This window comes from Rana temporaria, chromosome 7 (assembly GCF_905171775.1).
Source record: "Rana temporaria chromosome 7, aRanTem1.1, whole genome shotgun sequence".
In the NCBI taxonomy this organism is placed as follows: Eukaryota; Metazoa; Chordata; class Amphibia; order Anura; family Ranidae; genus Rana; species Rana temporaria.
Window position 1 is genome coordinate 14236165 of NC_053495.1, and position 17314 is coordinate 14253478.

At 47.3% G+C, this 17314-nt stretch overlaps 1 protein-coding gene across 1 annotated transcript in view; it reads left to right on the forward strand.

The window, feature by feature from the left end:
- NCKIPSD (NCK interacting protein with SH3 domain) overlaps positions 1 to 17314 on the forward strand; it is an 89334-nt gene that overhangs the window by 52745 nt on the left and 19275 nt on the right. The window contains exons 6-8 of the mRNA XM_040358940.1: positions 6754 to 6924; positions 8808 to 8894; positions 10118 to 10256. Of these exons, the coding sequence (XP_040214874.1) occupies positions 6754 to 6924; positions 8808 to 8894; positions 10118 to 10256 (397 nt within the window). The remainder of the gene's footprint in view (positions 1 to 6753; positions 6925 to 8807; positions 8895 to 10117; positions 10257 to 17314) is intronic.

Genomic DNA, 17314 nt, shown 5'->3' on the forward strand with positions numbered 1-17314 from the left:
CCTGTGTATGTTTGTGTGGCAGCCATACAGCTGTTTTCTCTCTTTAATTGAGATTTTATAGTGCTGTACGCAGCTGTGTGCTCCATCGCTGGATCGCTTCCTGGTAGGAGCGCAGCTGCTGGATAGGCAAAACCATTCAAAGAACAGGTTTTAAAAAAAAAAATTGTTTGATTAAACCAACAACAGAAAGCCTTCCAGTGTAAAGCACGCTGGACTTCGTTCCTGATTTTGCTGGGAGGTGCTGGACGCAGTCAGGAAATCGCTGCCTTTATTGCTGGATGAAAAGCTTTCATTTGACATTCTCTGGTGTAAATTTGCTAGTAATGAGCAAACCTTGCAACCCATTCACGCCTTTTTCTTAAAAACACGATTTCTCATGCGATTTTTACATGTCAAATCGGTGGCTATTGCTGGCAGTGGCACCGATCCCAAAAAGTGGTTCCTGTATTACTTTTGGCGACTTCGGGGGGCGATTTTGTATAGACACCTGAACAGGAACCCACACAGATGACTGTCAAATCGCCCCTTAAAGCGGGGGTTCCGCGGGTTTTAGGTTTTTTTTTTTGGATCCTTCTGGCTCTCTCTTACCTTTGGTAATCGGCAACTCATGTGTCCCAATCGTGTAGCCGCCAGCATTGTTTTTGTCCCGCAAACGATACTTTATAACAGGGGTCTTCAAACTTTTCAAGCAAAGGGCCAGTTTATTGTCCTTCAGACTTTAGGAGGGCCGGTTTGTGGCCAGCAGGGGCAGAAAATTTTGGTATTGGTGACGATAAACATGGCCTCGTGATTGGTGTTCAATAGGCGGAGTGGTGTCCCAATTAGAAGGAGGAATAGTATCCCATCATTAGTATCAGTGGAAGAAAGAGTGCCCCATTGTTGGTGTCAGTGTGAGGAATAGTGCCTCATATCAGTGGAAGCAATAGCACCCCAAGGGCTGTATAGAAGCAAGCAAAGGCCCACATCTGGCCCTCGGGCCGCAGTTTGGAGACCCCTGCTTTATAAAATTCATAGATGGACGTTTCCATCTTGATTGTGGGCACTCTGAAGCCCACCAGGATGTCCTTCCGGGATACGGTGAATGCTGACGTCCCAGCATTCACCACTCTATCCTGCGCATGTGCAGTGTTGACGGCGAGCGTCAACACTGCACAGTTGCCGAATCACGTGACCCGCGAGATATCGTGGGATTACAGTACAGCGCGTCTCCTGGGATTCTCATCACTCACTCCCAGGAGACATAGCGCTTGTCGGGGAAAAGATAATACACGCCCACTCCCGCGGGGGATGGATGACTGACACAACACTAAATGCGGCATTACAAAGGTAAGGAGTCGGATTAAAAAAAAAAAAAACGGATTGTGCTTAAACGATGGCTAGTGGTTAGATTTAGACAAACATGAAATTTAGGGTGAACCTCCGCTTTAAGTCTGAGTGCGTTGCCGGGTTGAAATCATGCGAGTTCACACATATGCGTTGCGGGAACCACCGTGATTCCAGTGCGGGTTCTCACATCGCATGTCACCTGCCGGCGCTTTGCATTGACATCTGCAATCCCCATGTGGGTGTCAATGTAAATTTAATGACACCCCCAGATCGGATTGCAGTGCAAACTGCCAAATGGTGCAGGAATAGGATTGCATGGGTGTAAACACTTGTGCGATCCGATTCCAGTGCGGACAAAAAATGTCCTGCAACATTTTGCTCTGGTTCACACTGGTGCGAGTTGACATGTCAAATTGGCGGCATTTGCCGGCAATGGCACTGTCCTAATCGGTGCAGCGTTCAAAAAGTAGTTTCTGTACTACTTTTTGAGATTTCAGAAACTACACAGATGTCTGCGATTGCAGCCAAAATCGAGACTGACAAGCGGGAGTGAAATCGAGTGAGTTCAGCTAAACTCGCACGGCTTCATTCCCGCAGCCCAGTGTGAACCCTGGGCTAAGGTGCGAATTTGATGCAAATTCAGCCATGCAATCTGGCTGAATTCCTTTCGCACAGACATCGCATGTAATCTGCAGTGCAGTGTGAATTGCATGCGATGTCTAACATTGCACCAGTGTGACCCCAGCCTTAAAGCTGAAAGTCGTATTAAACCCAAAAGCAATCATTTATATTATAATGCAGCTTATCAATTCATTGATGGGTTTTTAGGCTTTCTTTCTTTTATTTTCACCTAGAGATCTGGCTAGTAAGCCTGTTTTTAAGAATAAGGGCTATTGTAGATGTAGCAGTTAGAGGGATGAGGCAAACCATTCACTACTGACAGGGGTGCTGTAGCTGGCTGCAGTGATCATTGTATTCTGTTGGTGGGAAAACCTGCTGTCGGAATACAAAAGCGCAGTAGGAAGGAATTCTCTCTTCCACACTAAATGTGTTGATGGGGGGGGGGGGGGGGGGGGACGACCTAGCAATTTTCTTTCCTTCAACACGTGGTTAAAAGAAAGAGAATTGCATAATATATGGGCCTGCCTTAGACTTTCGAAGTGTCGCTATAAGGAACCGTCTTTATTATTGTACACTGTACAGCCATAAACGACTGAACTTATTCAGGCACATGCTTGCTGCTATGGCCTCCATTTAATTGAATCCTATGCATTAAGTTGAAAAAACTTCTCGCGCTGACTGGCCCCCCAACCCCCCGTTTTACTCACCTGAGCCTGTTCGTTCCCTCGGCAGAGATGCACTCTACCTCTCTGCCCGTTGTCTCCGCTCTTGATTGGATAGATTGACAGCAGCGCAGCCATTGGCTCCTGCTGCTGTCAATCAAACCCAATGACGTGGGCACCCGGGGGCAGGGCCGAGTCCTGCATTCTATGAATGTACACAGAAGCCGGACTCGGGAGCGCGCCCGCACTGGTGTCCACCCTAGGAGAGCGTTTCCCCAACGTGGGCACTCAATGTGGCGAGGAGCCACCAGCACTGCCGGAGGACCCCAAATGTTGAGGATCGGGGCTACTCTGTGCAAAACTAACTGCACAGTGGAGGTAAGTATGACATGTATGTTATTTAAAAAAAACAAAAAAAAAAAACAAGGGTTTACAACCCCTTTAAAGTTTGCTAATGAGGACAGGTGTGAATACCTGAAGCACCGTCTTGCCGCAGTGCAGGAAAACGTCCAGTAGATTGCAACAGATCCAGGGTTTCAAGCATCAGGGGACCAGAAAACGAGTTTTATGATAGCCAGGTGCAGTCACATGGAATAATCTGAATCTGATTGGGGGCTCTTGGGTGGTAAATGCCCTACTGACTTTTTGGAACATGAGGCCCATAGTTTGCAATGGAGTCCGCTTCTTGGGATAATCTAATTTGCATGTGAAGTGCTCTGTCCATTGCGTTGCCCATTTGGCAGCTTGCGTTGATACCGTTGTAACTCTAATGAATAAAAAGAGCAGCATTTCCCAAGGAAAACATTTCCAACATTGCTTTTATCAAAATTCTCAACCCACTCTTTAAAAAAAATATATTTTAGGAATGCAGACATTTTGTCTCCTATCTTTTTTTTTTATTTAATTTTTAATTTTTTTGGTTTCTTTTTTACTTGTCACTTAAAATGAACGTCTGTCAGCTTTTGACCTTGAATTCCAAACATTGCCAATAGTGGTGTGTTTTTTTTTTTTTTTATTATTATTATTATTCTTTTGGTATTCAAATATGTTTCATTTATAAAGACCGATCGTTCAGCTCCGTGAAAAGAATTTGCCGTCGGTGAAGGATTTTCTAAGTTTCTGTGAAATTGTGCACAAGTGTATGTTTTATTCTAAAAATCCAGCAGCCGAATTCTAATTAAGGATTTTATTGTCACATTTGTCACGAAAATTCCTTGCGTTCGCGGCTACCTTTAATTAGACCGCGGAAGCTTGAAATGAGATCAGTTATTATTATTCTGCGCTTTGTACTTTTTTCCCGCCCTGGTTAAAATGAAAAGCCGCTAATAGTGCGGCGATCATGAGTGAAATTACGGCTTGAAATATGGTGCGGTGCCGTCATTAGTCCATTAAAATTACACACTGTCAAATGCCGCCGGCTTGAAACATCATTTCTCTCGATCTGGGGGCATAATTTAAATCGGGTCTGAACTCTAAATTAAAGTCCTTCCTTCTTCTTTTTTTTTTTAAGCTTAATGCTTAAACTCCGTGATTTGATGGAATGTTGGGGAAAAAAAAAAACAACTTGTTGCTATAATAACTCCAGTCTTGGCTTCCTCTGTCAGCTGGTCATGTCACCAGTACTGGGCCAGACTGGCTGCTGATGTTGAACCCATGAGTCTCACGACTGTGGGCTGGATTCACGTAGATCGGCGCATCTTTGAGGCGGCGTAGCGTTTCGTATTTATGCTACGCCGCCGTAAGTCAGAGAGGCAAGTGCTGTATTCACAAAGCACTTGCCTGCTAAGTTACGGCGGCGTAGCGTGAATGGGGCCGGCGTAAGCGCGCCTAATTCAAATGAGGATGAAGGGGTGTGTTTTATGTAAATGATTGGTGACCCGACGTGATTGACGTTTTTTTACGAACGGCGCATGCGCCGTCCGTGGACATATCCCAGTGTGCATTGCTCCAAAGTACGCCGCAAGGACGTCATTGGTTTCGACGTGAACGCAAATTACGTCCAGCCCCATTCACGGACGACTTGCGCAAACGACGTAAAATTTTCAAATTTCGACGCGGGAACGACGGCCATACTTAACATTGGCTACGCCACCTAGGGGGCAGCTTTATCTTTACGCGGCGTATCTCTTACAGAAACAGCGTATCTTTACTGCGACGGGCAAGCGTACGTTCGTGAATCGGCGTATCTAGTCATTTTCATATTCTACGCTGAAATCAACGGAAGCGCCACCTAGCGGCCAGCACCATCGTATCTTGGCTAGGTTTAAGTGTATCTCGGTTTGAGCATACACTTAAACTTATGACGGGCTTAGATTCCGAGTTACGTCGGCGTATCTACTGATACACCGGCCTAACTCTTTTTTTGAATCCAGCCCTGTGTGTTTGTAGAGCCCAAGATGACAAGGGTGACCTCTTGCACGTTTCCATCCAAGTACCCCTGGAAATTGAGACTGTACCCGCACGGGTGATGGAAAGGCACAAGTACACTGGTGCTGACACTGTGGGCTGGAACTTGACTGTTCTGGTATCAGGTGAGTAGGGGTACAGCTGGCAGTACACCATGGATGTGCCAAGTTTAGTTAAAAGCAGAGTCGGGCACACATGTTCTAAGTAAACAGGACTTGATTGGGAAGGTGACGGAGATCACGGAGGCAGAGGAGTGGACCTGTACCTGTAAGGCCCCTTTCACACGGGGCGGATCAGTAATGCTTGCTCAGCGGGGATCGCTCCGTTGATCCCAGCTGAGCCGGTGGATGACAGGGCGGTCCCTGCACACTGTGCATGGACCACCCTGTCTTTTCAGCCGCTCTCCCTTATGGGGGGATCGGATGAACACGGACCGTCTGTCCATGTTCACCCGATCCGATCCGCCAGACGGATGGAAAAGTAGGTTTTTCCTCCGTCACACCTTGGCGGGTCGGATGTCAGCGGGCATGTCACCGCTGACATCCGCGGCTCCATAGAGGAGCATGGAGCGCCTGTTCAGGTCCGCAAAAATAACTGTCAGGCGGACCTGAATGGGCCGCCCGTGTGAAAGAGCCCTAAGGGCCCTTTCACACGTACGGACCGTATGTCCGCATTTTCATCTGTCCGTTGCAGATGAAAACAGGACATACATGGTCATCCGCTGACACCCGTAATTGTCCGCCTCCGCAAAGATCCGTATTTGCAGACGGAAGAAAATCCTATTTTTCTTCCATCTGCCGGATCGGATGAATACGGACATACGATCCGTGTTCATCCGATCCCCCATAGGGGAGAGCGGAGGAAAGACAGGGCGGTCCCTGCACAGTGTGCGGGGACCGCCCTGTCAGCTGCCAGCTCAGCGGGGATTTTACGGAGGATCCCCGCTGAGCAAATGCGTACACACGGAGCGTATCATCACTGATCCGCCCATGTGAAAGGGCCCTTGGGGTTCATGGGAATGCTTTGACACTTATCTGGGCTCCATGGAGGAACCATGTCTCTGGGTCAGTTTTGGCCTCTTCCAGTTTAGATGTAGCACTGCTGGCCCTGGCAGATCCTACATTTCGACAACTTGTCCAGGCGCACCAACAATCTTAATTTAGAGCTATGCGCTCTTTTTTTTCTTTTTAGCAGCCAAGAAACCAGGTGTGAATGCCGAATTCTGGCATCTCAGCAGTGTTTTACAGGCCAATATGTCTCAACATTCTTTGCATGTCTTTCAATGACACATGCGCACGCACACGCACACACACACACACACAGTTGGGGCCATATATATTTGGACCCAGGGACAATTTTAGATTTTATTTTAAACGTTTTCACCTTAATGCATTCTCTGTGTTAAGGTAAAAAAAATGCCCACTACTTGTCCCAGACCCCCCTGTCCCTAAACCCTACCTGACCCCATGTCATGGCTCCAGCGATGTCGCCGCCTCCACCACTGCACCCTTCACTTTCTGTTTTCACAGGAGACACTGAGGGCAGCAGAGCCATAGGGTGCTGATGGGATGGAGCGAGGGCTTGGGTTACTGGCTCTGTGTGTCTATGGAGGAGTCGCACAGCGAGCGCTCAGGAGCGCACACGCTCACAACTTTTAGTATCACTTGAATCTTGTTGTGTTTTTTTTTTTTTTTTTTCTTTTTTATTGATGCCTAAATAAATCTTTTGTGGTTGTCAGGATTCCAGGTCTGGATTACCATCTGGGCAGATCTGCCATGATGAGCAGCGTTTGGAAGTTATCTTTACAGACCTGACCCGGCACAAAGATGATTCCCAGCAGCGGAGCTGGGCTCTGTACGAAGATGAGAATGTCATCCTTTGTTATTTGGAGGAGCTTCTGGTCATTTTGGTGAGTATCTAATGGTTTCAAGTTCCTATCATCATGATGCAAATTAAAATCACGCGTCCAGCTACACCCATTGTTGCTCTACATCACCTGGGAATTTCACATGCTCACTTCTACGCACCGGCACCGAATAGAGCCAAACCGACCCGAGCTTCCTTCGGGAAGTCGTGACGCGCTGTGTGCGCCGTCGTTTAGCATGCCAATTGATTGGCATGTCAATAGGAACGCCTACTCCCGCGGGATTCCCTACCCGGAAGCCGCGGTGAATTCTATGGCTAAACGATATCTACAGGGGGAAAAAAAAAAGGTCAGTGTCATGTTATTTGCAGAACTGGGCTGGATATAATGTTAGAATTTTTTTTTGTTCTGCGCATGCTCCGTTAGTAAATTTCCCGACGTGCTTTGCGTGAAATTACGGCGCCCCGACGTGTTTGTGAATGGCGACGTGCGTAACGTACTTGCGCCGAAAAAAAAATTTAAAATTAGACGCGGGAACGACGGCCATACTTTAACATGGCTGGTCTAAAGTTAAGGCATGAAAAAGCAGCCTTAACTATGTGACGGGAAAAAACGACTCCGTGGATCGCCGTAAAAGCTAATTTGCATACCCCTGTCGCTGGAAAACGACGCAAACTCCACCCAGCGGCGGCCGAAGTATTGCAGCCTAAGATCCGAAGGCGTACGAAGCCGTAAGCCTGTCGGATCTTAGCCAAAAGCCGTCGTATCTTGTTTGTGAATCACAAATTAAGATACAACGCGGCAAATTTGAAAATACGCCGGAGTATCAGTAGATACTCCGGCATATCTCTTTTGTGAATCTGGCCCAAAGTCTCTCTTTGCAGGGATGTAGTCCCAAGGGAGGGGGCGAGCACACTGACTAACCCCCAGCCAGAACGGCTTGGCTGATGGGGGCAAGCTTACTGAGGAGGAACAGGAAGTGAGAAATTCAATCAAAGAAAAAAACATTTAGAAGGGAAATTGACGGAAAAGGTACGTGAACCAACAATGCACTAGCTTAAAAGGAACCTATTTAGAAAATAAAAAACAAATCTTTACAGCCCCTTTAAATAAACATTTCTTGGGAGATCTAGCACCGGAGACATAAATTGTAAGGTCCCTTGCATACAGAGCCGTCCAGCTGCAGTCTGTCCCTCCCGACGTTAGTGCGCCTAGGAGGGACAGGTGCAACAGACAGCCTGTTCAGCCTGTGAAAGTAAACAATGCAATTTAAATGCATTTTTTGCTATGAAAAGGACAATGGTCCCAAAAAATGTGTCAAAATTGTGCGAAGTGTCTGCCATAATGTCGCAGTCACGAAAAAAATCGCTGATCACCGCCATTAGTAGTAAAAAAAAGAATTTATAAAAATGCAATAAAACTATCCCCTATTTTGTAAACGCTATAAATTTTGCGCAAACCAACTGATAAACGCTTATTGCGTTTTTTTTTTTTTACCAAAAATATGTAGAAGAATACGTATCGTCCTAAACTGAGGGAAAAAAAATTTGGGGGATATTTATTATAGCAAAACATTTTAAATATTGAATTTTTTTCAAAATTGTCGCTCTATTTTTGTTTATAGCGCAAAAAATAAAAACCGTAGAGGTGATCAAATACCACCAAAAGAAAGCTCTATTTGTGGGGAAAAAAAGGACGTCAATTTTGTTTGTGAGCCACGTCGCACGACCGCGCAATTGTCTGTTAAAGCAACGCAGTGCCGAATCGCAAAACCTGGCCTGGGCTTTTAGCTGCATTTTGGTCCGGGTCTTAAGTGGTTAAAGGGATAGGGGCCCAAAAATTGTTACCTTTCCTGTGGGGCCCCAATCTGCCCCATAATCTGTCTTGGTTCTTCACAAGCAGTAAATTATCTGCCCTTCTCTTTTCAGACCGATGCAGACCCCGAAGTGTGCAAGAAGATGTGCAAGAGGAACCAGGCCGAGGCTCTGGAGTCTCTGGTGTCCTATTATCAGATGGTGAGTGGAGTCTCCCCCGATTCCTGGCACAGAGTAAGGCAAGTTTACCGGAGTGTAGAAAGCATCTGGCAGCCCGCAAACAAAGCAATATTTCCTGGCAGCATTTCGTTTTTTTTTCTGTTTATTTTTTATTTTTCTTGAATTCCCTCGTCATCTCGTTGAGTTTGTCCTTTTCTGCTTTATATACTTAAAAGCTCAATTACAGCTTTCACCCTTTCCACCGCCCCCCCCCCCCCCCCCTCCATTTACCACAACCCCCAGCCCTCAAAGGCGGTAAGACAAGACTTGGATCCGATCCTTTACCAGGAAGCTTCCTATTTTCATGCTCGAATCCTAGTAGGATGTTTGTGGCTAAGGCTTTATTGCAGTGGTTCTCAACCTGGGGTGTCGGGACCCCCTCGGGGGTCAAGTGATGATTTGCCAGGGGTCACCAAATCCTGGGCTGTTCCTGAAGCCCGCACCCCTCTCTCAGCCTTTTTTGTGTCTGCCCAGCTGGGCTGTTCCTGGAGCCCACGGCTGCCCACCCAGACTAGAGGTCCACTGACTGGTGAGGATTGTGAGGTGGGAGGGGCTGGAGGAGACCCCATCTCCTGATTTCTGCATAGTTGTCACTGCTACGAGGCACCACAAAGTCGGAGACAGTGGGTAACACTACCTGTGATTCTAGTTGCCATTAAAAGGCCCCACTACAGTTCTCAGATTAGCAGATGACCATGATCAAGAGCACCTAAGGGTGATCAGAACAACCCCCAAGCATTGCCACTCATCCCACCCCCCCCCCCACCAAGGAGTAAGAGAAGGAATAAAAATAGAGAATACATGGAAGGGAGAGGAAAAGAGGAGAGGAAGAAAGAAAGGGAGAAAAAAAAGATGGCTAGAGAGAGGGGGAAAGACAAGAAACTTGGATAGCGAGAGATAAAAGGGAAAGATAGGGGAACAAAGAGATAGATAAATCCTAAAATGTACCATATGAGGTATTAATAGTGTACGAGTGGAGGGGCTCAGTACCGCTAAATTTCCATGGGTTAGGGGTGCAAATTACTTGTCTTGCCTTGGGTGCTGTCAACCCACGCTACGAAAATAATTTTACTGTTAGGGGTCCCCCACAACTTGGGAAATGTTATCAAGGGGTCACGGCACTAAAAGGTTGAGAACCACTGCTTTATTGGTTCTTTATAGTGTTTTTATAACATCTATGCTCTTGTATCTCTCCTAAATGACAGGAGCACAGGGTTGCTCTGCGTCTGCTGCTGCTGAAGTGTTTCGGGGCCATGTGCAGTCTGGATGCTTCCATTATTTCCTCGTTGGTGAACTGTGTCCTTCCTATGGAGCTGGCTCGTGACATGCAGACACATACCCAAGGTAAAGGCTTTGCATCACCTATAGCGAGAAAACATCACTTGATGGGTTGTTATTGTCTAAAGTGAATGTACACTGGCTTTGTGAACTCTTTTTGTTTATTCAGGAATAAAAAAATATATATATCACCGCTCTCTGGTGTCTGTACTAAGGGGGGAGTGGGTGTCTATACTGGAGGGAGAGGGGGTCTGTACTGAGGGTGGTGACACTTTTTTTTTGCACCATTGCCACCTTCCATCCAGTGCCATCTGCCAATACCAGTGCCACCTGCCAGTGCCAACTAAAGCCATCAGTGCCACCTGCCAGTGCTAACTATTGCCAACCAGTGCCACTTTCCAGTGTCACCTGTTGGTGCCAATCGGTGCCATCTGCCAATCAGTGCCACCTGCCAGGGTCAATTAGTGCCTCCTGCCAATCAGTGCCATCTGCTAGTACCATCTTTCAGTGCCAATTAGTGGCATCCAGTGGCACCAAAAAAAAAACGGCCTAAAATATGGGCCTCAAAAATTGGCATCATATATCGGCCGCCCCGATTTCTAAATATCGGCATCGGCCAGAGAAAAACCCATATCGGTTGACCTCTAATTGTAATCGATTAATTTCATAATCGATTAGTTGTTGATTAATCGATTCGTTGTTTCGGCCCTAGTGTATTCTTCCCTTGAATGCAGAAAAAAAGAAATACAAAAGCTTTTCGCTATGACAGCCATGCTCCCTAACGAATCGGGATTTGGTAGTGAACTCGCCGGCACACAATTTTTTTTTTTTGTAGAGCAAGACTCTCAGCCTGGGATTTTTTTCATTTATTTTTGTAAGTAAAAGGGAAAATATTATAACAGAAATCCAGCTGTGGCAGCTGTGGGAAAGATTTATGGCGATTGAAGTCGTTTTACACGCGGCCCCCTTCTTTGTTCGATTGTGCGGACATTTTGAATAGGGTCGGTTGCCATGACAATTATAGAATAGCAAAAGTGGTCATATGACCAGGTAATGATCTGCTTTTTTTTTTTTTGTGCGTGATTGTTTTTCTGCTACCTTTCAGGGGGAATTTTACTGATTGATAGATCAAGGCACGGCGCTACAGCAGTAAAAGCACTTTTTTTTTTTTTTGCTTAAATTTCAGGAAGGCAATTGTAGAAAGTGGATTGTGTGATTGTAGAAAGCAATATAATAACTGTCTGTTCCATAGAGAGATGTGTGATTGATGGATTAGTGTACACTGAGGGGGGGTAAAGACAACGGTGTGCTCCAGTCTTAAAGAAGAACTCTAGTTTTAAAAAAAACGATTACAAATAAAAAAGCAGCCTGTGCTGTAGTAGTTACATTTAATCCGGCCCTGTTTCTTTATCGTACATCACGGGACACAGAGCGGCATTCATTACTATATGGGTTATATGGAGTACCTTCAGGTGTAGACACTGGCAATCTCAAACAGGAAATGCCCCTCCCTATATAACCCCCTCCCATAGGAGGAGTACCTCAGTTTTTACGCCAGTGTCTTAGGTGTTAGTCATGGTTTAGCTTGCCTCCGCATCCTTGGGATTAGGTGAGCTACCGGTTCTGTCCAAAAAAGCCTCAGCGCTAAAGTGGTCAGTAACCGGACCCCAAACCCTTGGGGTATAGCCCATAATGCTTTTCTTTTTAGAGAGCTGGACCCTGGGCCCAGAACTTAGAAACCTTTGGGTACCTAAAGTTTTCTGTTGCCAGGGTGCTATATGGGCCCAGGACAGTGGATCCTTCATAGGAACCCAGGGCCTGAAGGTCTAGACATCCCCACGGAGATGGGGGAAGATTGGGCCTCTTGCTTGGCAAAGTCCTGCGGCATGGAGCAGGTAAGTGAGGGGAAAACTTGCGGAACTTGGTTCTTAGCAGGTTTTTTTCTGGGGGGTCACAGGGGACATGCCTAAAGTTATGCACTGCATCTGGCAAACTAGTCACATATCATAAAGATAGGATGGCTCTCTATGTATTATTCCCCATAAGATGTGACCTCCCTTGTAGTGTTGGAAAAGCATTGAGTGGGGCCTGTGTTATATAAAAATATATGTGTGTGTCAGAGAGCTTTGCTTACCTGCAGGCCTCCAGGCGATGCTCCATTCAGTCTTCCTCCTCAGAGCCTGCAAGCAGGCAAAACGCTGACCTCCTCATGGTTCCAGGCTGCAGGCTGCAGTTTGCTGGAACAGAGAGGTCCCTTCCTCCCAAAATCCCCCCCCCCCTCCCCCTGTCGGGAGGGGCATTTCCTGTTTGAGGTTGCTGGGGGGTAAGGGTGGGTCAGTGGCTTAAAGGAAGGGGCGGCCCTTCCTTGTTTGTTCCATCAATACTTTGGAACTGAGGAGAAAGACCAGAGCGGCAGCACGGGGCGCCGAGGACACACAGTGGCCAGAAAGGATATTGCAGTCTTCAGAGGACTGTTTTTTCAAGCCTAGAAATAGGCTGTTTCTTTTCCATCTCATAGTTTTTCTTTGCAATACTACTCAGGGGGACAGAATGTTTTTTCTTTCCTGGATTTGAAACAAAAACGAAAAAAAAAAAAAAAAGTCATCTAGGGGAGAGGAAGCATTTTTTTATCCCCCAAACAGGTGTTTGGACAATTAACTTTTATAGTTCCAAATACCAATAGGTAGCAGGTGTACCTCGGTATTGTACCATGGTATGCCGCTGTTTTCCCTACAGGGAGCCTTGGGGCCATCGGGATCTGGGGCTGGAGCTGACGCGGGTCAGTCCAACCCTAAGATGGTCACGGAGGAGGTATTACTCACCTCTTTAAAAGAGATGCAGAAAAGCATGGGAAAAATGATATCCGCAGCTATGCGGGGCAGTAAGTGGAATAGATCTCCGTCGCCCGAGCGCGGACCCTCAGAAGAGGAGGTCCTTTCCTCAGGGGAATTGGACGACCTCTTGGACACGGACCAAGTAGGTTCAGGGATCGAAGACCCGGATACAGAGGAGTCTGGGGCAGTCTCCCTGAGGGAGAGCTGGTGGATTCAAGGATTGTCGGACTTGGTCCATAGGACATTCAACTTGCCAGTACCAGATCTCCAGGTATCGACGGTTTCAGCTTTGGGCTCACTGAGGGCGCCTCAAAGCAATGCTGTGTTTCCGATCCATCCTCTATTAGAGGGAATTTTGTTCCAAGATTGGAACAAGCCAGATAAGATCTTCTTACCACCTAAAAGGTTCTCTGTCCTATATCCTATGGAAGAAAATTTTTCCAAAAGATGGGCTACTCCTGCAGTGGACGCAGCCATCTCATGTGTTAACAGATCGTTAACATGCCCTGTAGAAAACATACAGGTGTTCAAGGATCCAGTTGATAAGCGCTTGGAAGCACTACTTAAGAACTCCTTCACTACTGCAGGGGCAGTAGTACAGCCAGCTGTGGCTGCGATTGGGGTCGCTCAAGCATTATCGGATCAATTTAAGCAGATGCTTAAACTTATTCCGGCCCAGCAGGCAGAAAAATTTTCGGATGTCCCTAAGGCCATATGTTTTACGGTAGACGCAATCAAGGATTCTATCCAGCAAGCGTCACGTTTATCGTTATCCCTTATCCATATGAGAAGACTCTTATGGTTAAAAAGCTGGGAGGCTGAGCCCCCATGCAAGAAGCTCCTGGTAGGGTTCCCCTTCCATGGAGGACGACTCTTCGGAGAAGACCTAGATAAATACATTCAGACCATTTCAAACGGCAAGAGTACTCTCTTGCCAACTAAGAAGAAGGTTCAGGGACCTGCGTTTAAACGACAGTATTCCCCTGGGCAGGGGCCCTCTAATGCCAAGCAGTATCGACGGCCTCCTGCAAAAGCAAACTTCGGCTTCAACAGCAGATCACAAGGACAGGCTGTTAGAGGCAAAAGGCAGTGGTTTCGCAAACCAGCAAAACCAGCCCCCAAGCCAACCTTATGAAGGGGCGCCCCCACCCACGAAGGTGGGGGGAAGGCTGCGACTCTTTTCAGAGATTTGGGAAGCCAGCATTCCCGACGAGTGGGTACGGTCTTCCGTGGCCACAGGCTACAAACTAGATTTCCTAAGGTTTCCTCCTCCTCATTTCCAGGAGTCGAGGATTCCAAACGATCCGGAGAAGGGAGCCGCATTAAGTTCGGCATTAGATCTACTTTCCCAGGAGGTAATAGTAGAGGTACCAGTCCTGGAACAGGGGCTGGGTTTCTACTCCAACCTATTCATCATCCCAAAATCCAATGGAGATGTCAGGCCAATTTTGGACCTAAAGATTGCCAATTTTGGACCTAAAGATGGTAAATGCATATCTAAAGATCCGCTCATTTCGGATGGAATCCGTGCGGTCAGCAGCTGCCACACTCCAGAAGGACGACTTCATGGCGTCCATAGACATAAAGGATGCCTACCTTCATGTTCCAATTTATCAGCCACATCAAAGATATCTACGCTTCATGGTGGCTTCGCGTCACTTCCAATTCGTGGCGCTTCCCTTCGGGTTGGCTACGGCCCCCCGGGTGTTCACGAAGGTCCTAGCTCCAATCCTAGCCAAACTAAGGATCCAAGGGGTCACGATCCTAGCATACCTGGACGACCTCCTAGTCATAGATCACTCGTCTCCCGGCTTGGAGCGAGCAGTGGCCCTCACGGTCCAATACCTCGAGAGGTTCGGCTGGGTCCTAAATCGAGAAAAGTCAGCTTTCCAGCCCACAAAGCAGTTGGAATATCTCGGCATGAGATTAGACACAGAACAACAAGGAGTGTTCCTACCTCTGAGGAAGGTAAAAGCCATCAAGGAATTAATCCTACTGGTTCTAAGCAAGAAAGAACCGACTATTCGCCTATGTATGAGGTTACTAGGCAAGATGGTGGCCACATTTCGAGGCGGTACCATACGCCCAGAGCCACACTCGCATCCTACAGGCAGCCATCCTGTCAGCATGGAGCAGAAGGCCACAGGCCTTGGATATCCCGTTGCCGCTCTCATCAAGAGTCCGACAAAGTCTGTGTTGGTGGTTAGACCCTCAGAATCTACTGAAGGGGAGGTCTTTCAGCCCAGTGGCTTGGAAGATAGTGACCACAGACGCCAGCCTGACGGGCTGGGGAGCAATTTTGGATGGTTGCACTCGCCAAGGTACTTGGGCAAAGCCAGAGAAGCAGTTGCCCATCAACATCTAGGAGCTCAGAGCTGCTCGACTAGCCCTCAGGGCTTGGACGTCAAAATTGCAGGGGTTCCCGGTGAGAATTCAATCAGACAATGCCACGGCCGTGGCACACATAAATCACCAAGGGGGAACCAGGAGTCAAGCCGCTCAGAGAGAGGTGAGCTTGATTCTTCTATGGGCAGAGGCTCATGTGCCCTGCATATCGGCAATATTCATTCCAGGAGTGGACAACTTTCAGGCGGACTTCTTAAGCCGCCAGACTCTATGGCCGGGGGAATGGTCTCTGCATCCACTAGTCTTTCAAGCACTCTGCCAAAGATGGGGAGTGCCGGACGTGGATATCATGGCATCGAGACTCAACAAGAAACTAGACAGGTTCATGTCCCGCTCAAGGGATCCGATGGCCTGCGGAACCGATGCGTTGGTTTGCCCTTGGCATCAGTTCAAACTTCTTTATGCGTTTCCCCCGCTCCAGTTACTACCCCGCCTGCTGCGCAGGATCCGGGTGGAGCACATACCAGTCATCCTGGTAGCTCCAGCATGGCCCAGAAGGGCATGGTACTCACTAATCTTAAGGATGGTAGTGGGAGACCCTTGGACTCTTCCTCTACGGCCAGACCTGCTATCGCAAGGTCCGATCCTCCACCCTGCCTTACGGCATCTAAATTTGACGGCCTGGAAGCTGAATCCCTGATTCTCAGGGGTAGAGGTCTGTCTCAGAAAGTAATCTCTACCCTAATCAGAGCCAGGAAACCGGTCTCTAGGGTGATTTATTACAGGGTCTGGAAGGCCTATGTAGGCTGGTGTGAGTCCAAGCGATGGCTTTCTCGCAAATTTACCATCGATAGAGTATTAAGTTTTCTCCAGCTAGGAGTGGATAAAGGATTGGCATTAAGCACAATCAAAGGACAGATTTCTGCTCTGTCAGTGTGGTTTCAGCGGCCGCTGGCCACCCACTCGCTGGTTAAGACCTTCCTTCAAGGGGTCTTACGTATTAGACCTCCAGTTAAATCCCCGCTTTGTCCGTGGGATTTAAATCTTGTTCTGTCAAGTTTACAGAAACAACCGTTTGAGCCGTTGGCTGATATTCCTTTGGTTCTACTGACAAGGAAGTTAGTATTTTTGGTTGCCATAGTTTCCGCAAGAAGAGTTTCGGAGCTGGCAGCCTTATCCTGTAAGGAACCATATCTTGTTTTTCATAAGGACAGGGTCGTTCTCCGCCCTCATCCTTCCTTCCTTCCGAAGGTCATATCCAGTTTTCATTTGAACCAGGATTTGGTATTACCATCCTTCTTCCCTAAACCTACTTCCAGAAAGGAAGGGTTGCTGCATACCTTGGATATTGTCAGGGCCATGAAGGCCTATCTTAAAGCTACAAAGAAGATCCGGAAGACAGATGTGCTGTTCATTCTACCGGATGGGCCCAAGAAGGGGCAGGCAGCTGCAAAGTCCACCATTTCTAGGTGGATTAAGCAATTAATCACTCAGGCCTACGGCTTGAAAGGGTTGCCTCCTCCAGTATCATTAAAGGCTCATTCTACTAGGGCCATGGGCGCCTCCTGGGCAGCACACCACCAGATCTCTATGGCTCAAGTTTGCAAGGCGGCAACCTGGTCTTCTGTCCACACGTTTACAAAATTCTACAAGTTGGACGTAAGAAGGAATACTGATACTGCCTTCGGGCAGGCAGTGCTGCAGGCTGCAGTTTGAGACCCTCGGATTCCGGGGGCTCCTCTTGTTCGAGTTAAATTTAAAATTTTTATTTTTCTCAACTAAGTTGGATTTATTATGATTTGAGTATATCTCTAAATTAAATCCTTTTGTCTTGGAGATGTTCTCCCTCCCCTCATTGTAAGCATTGCTTTGGGACATCCCATATAGTAATGAATGCCGCTCTGTGTCCCGTGATGTACGATAAAGAAAAAGAGATTTTTAATA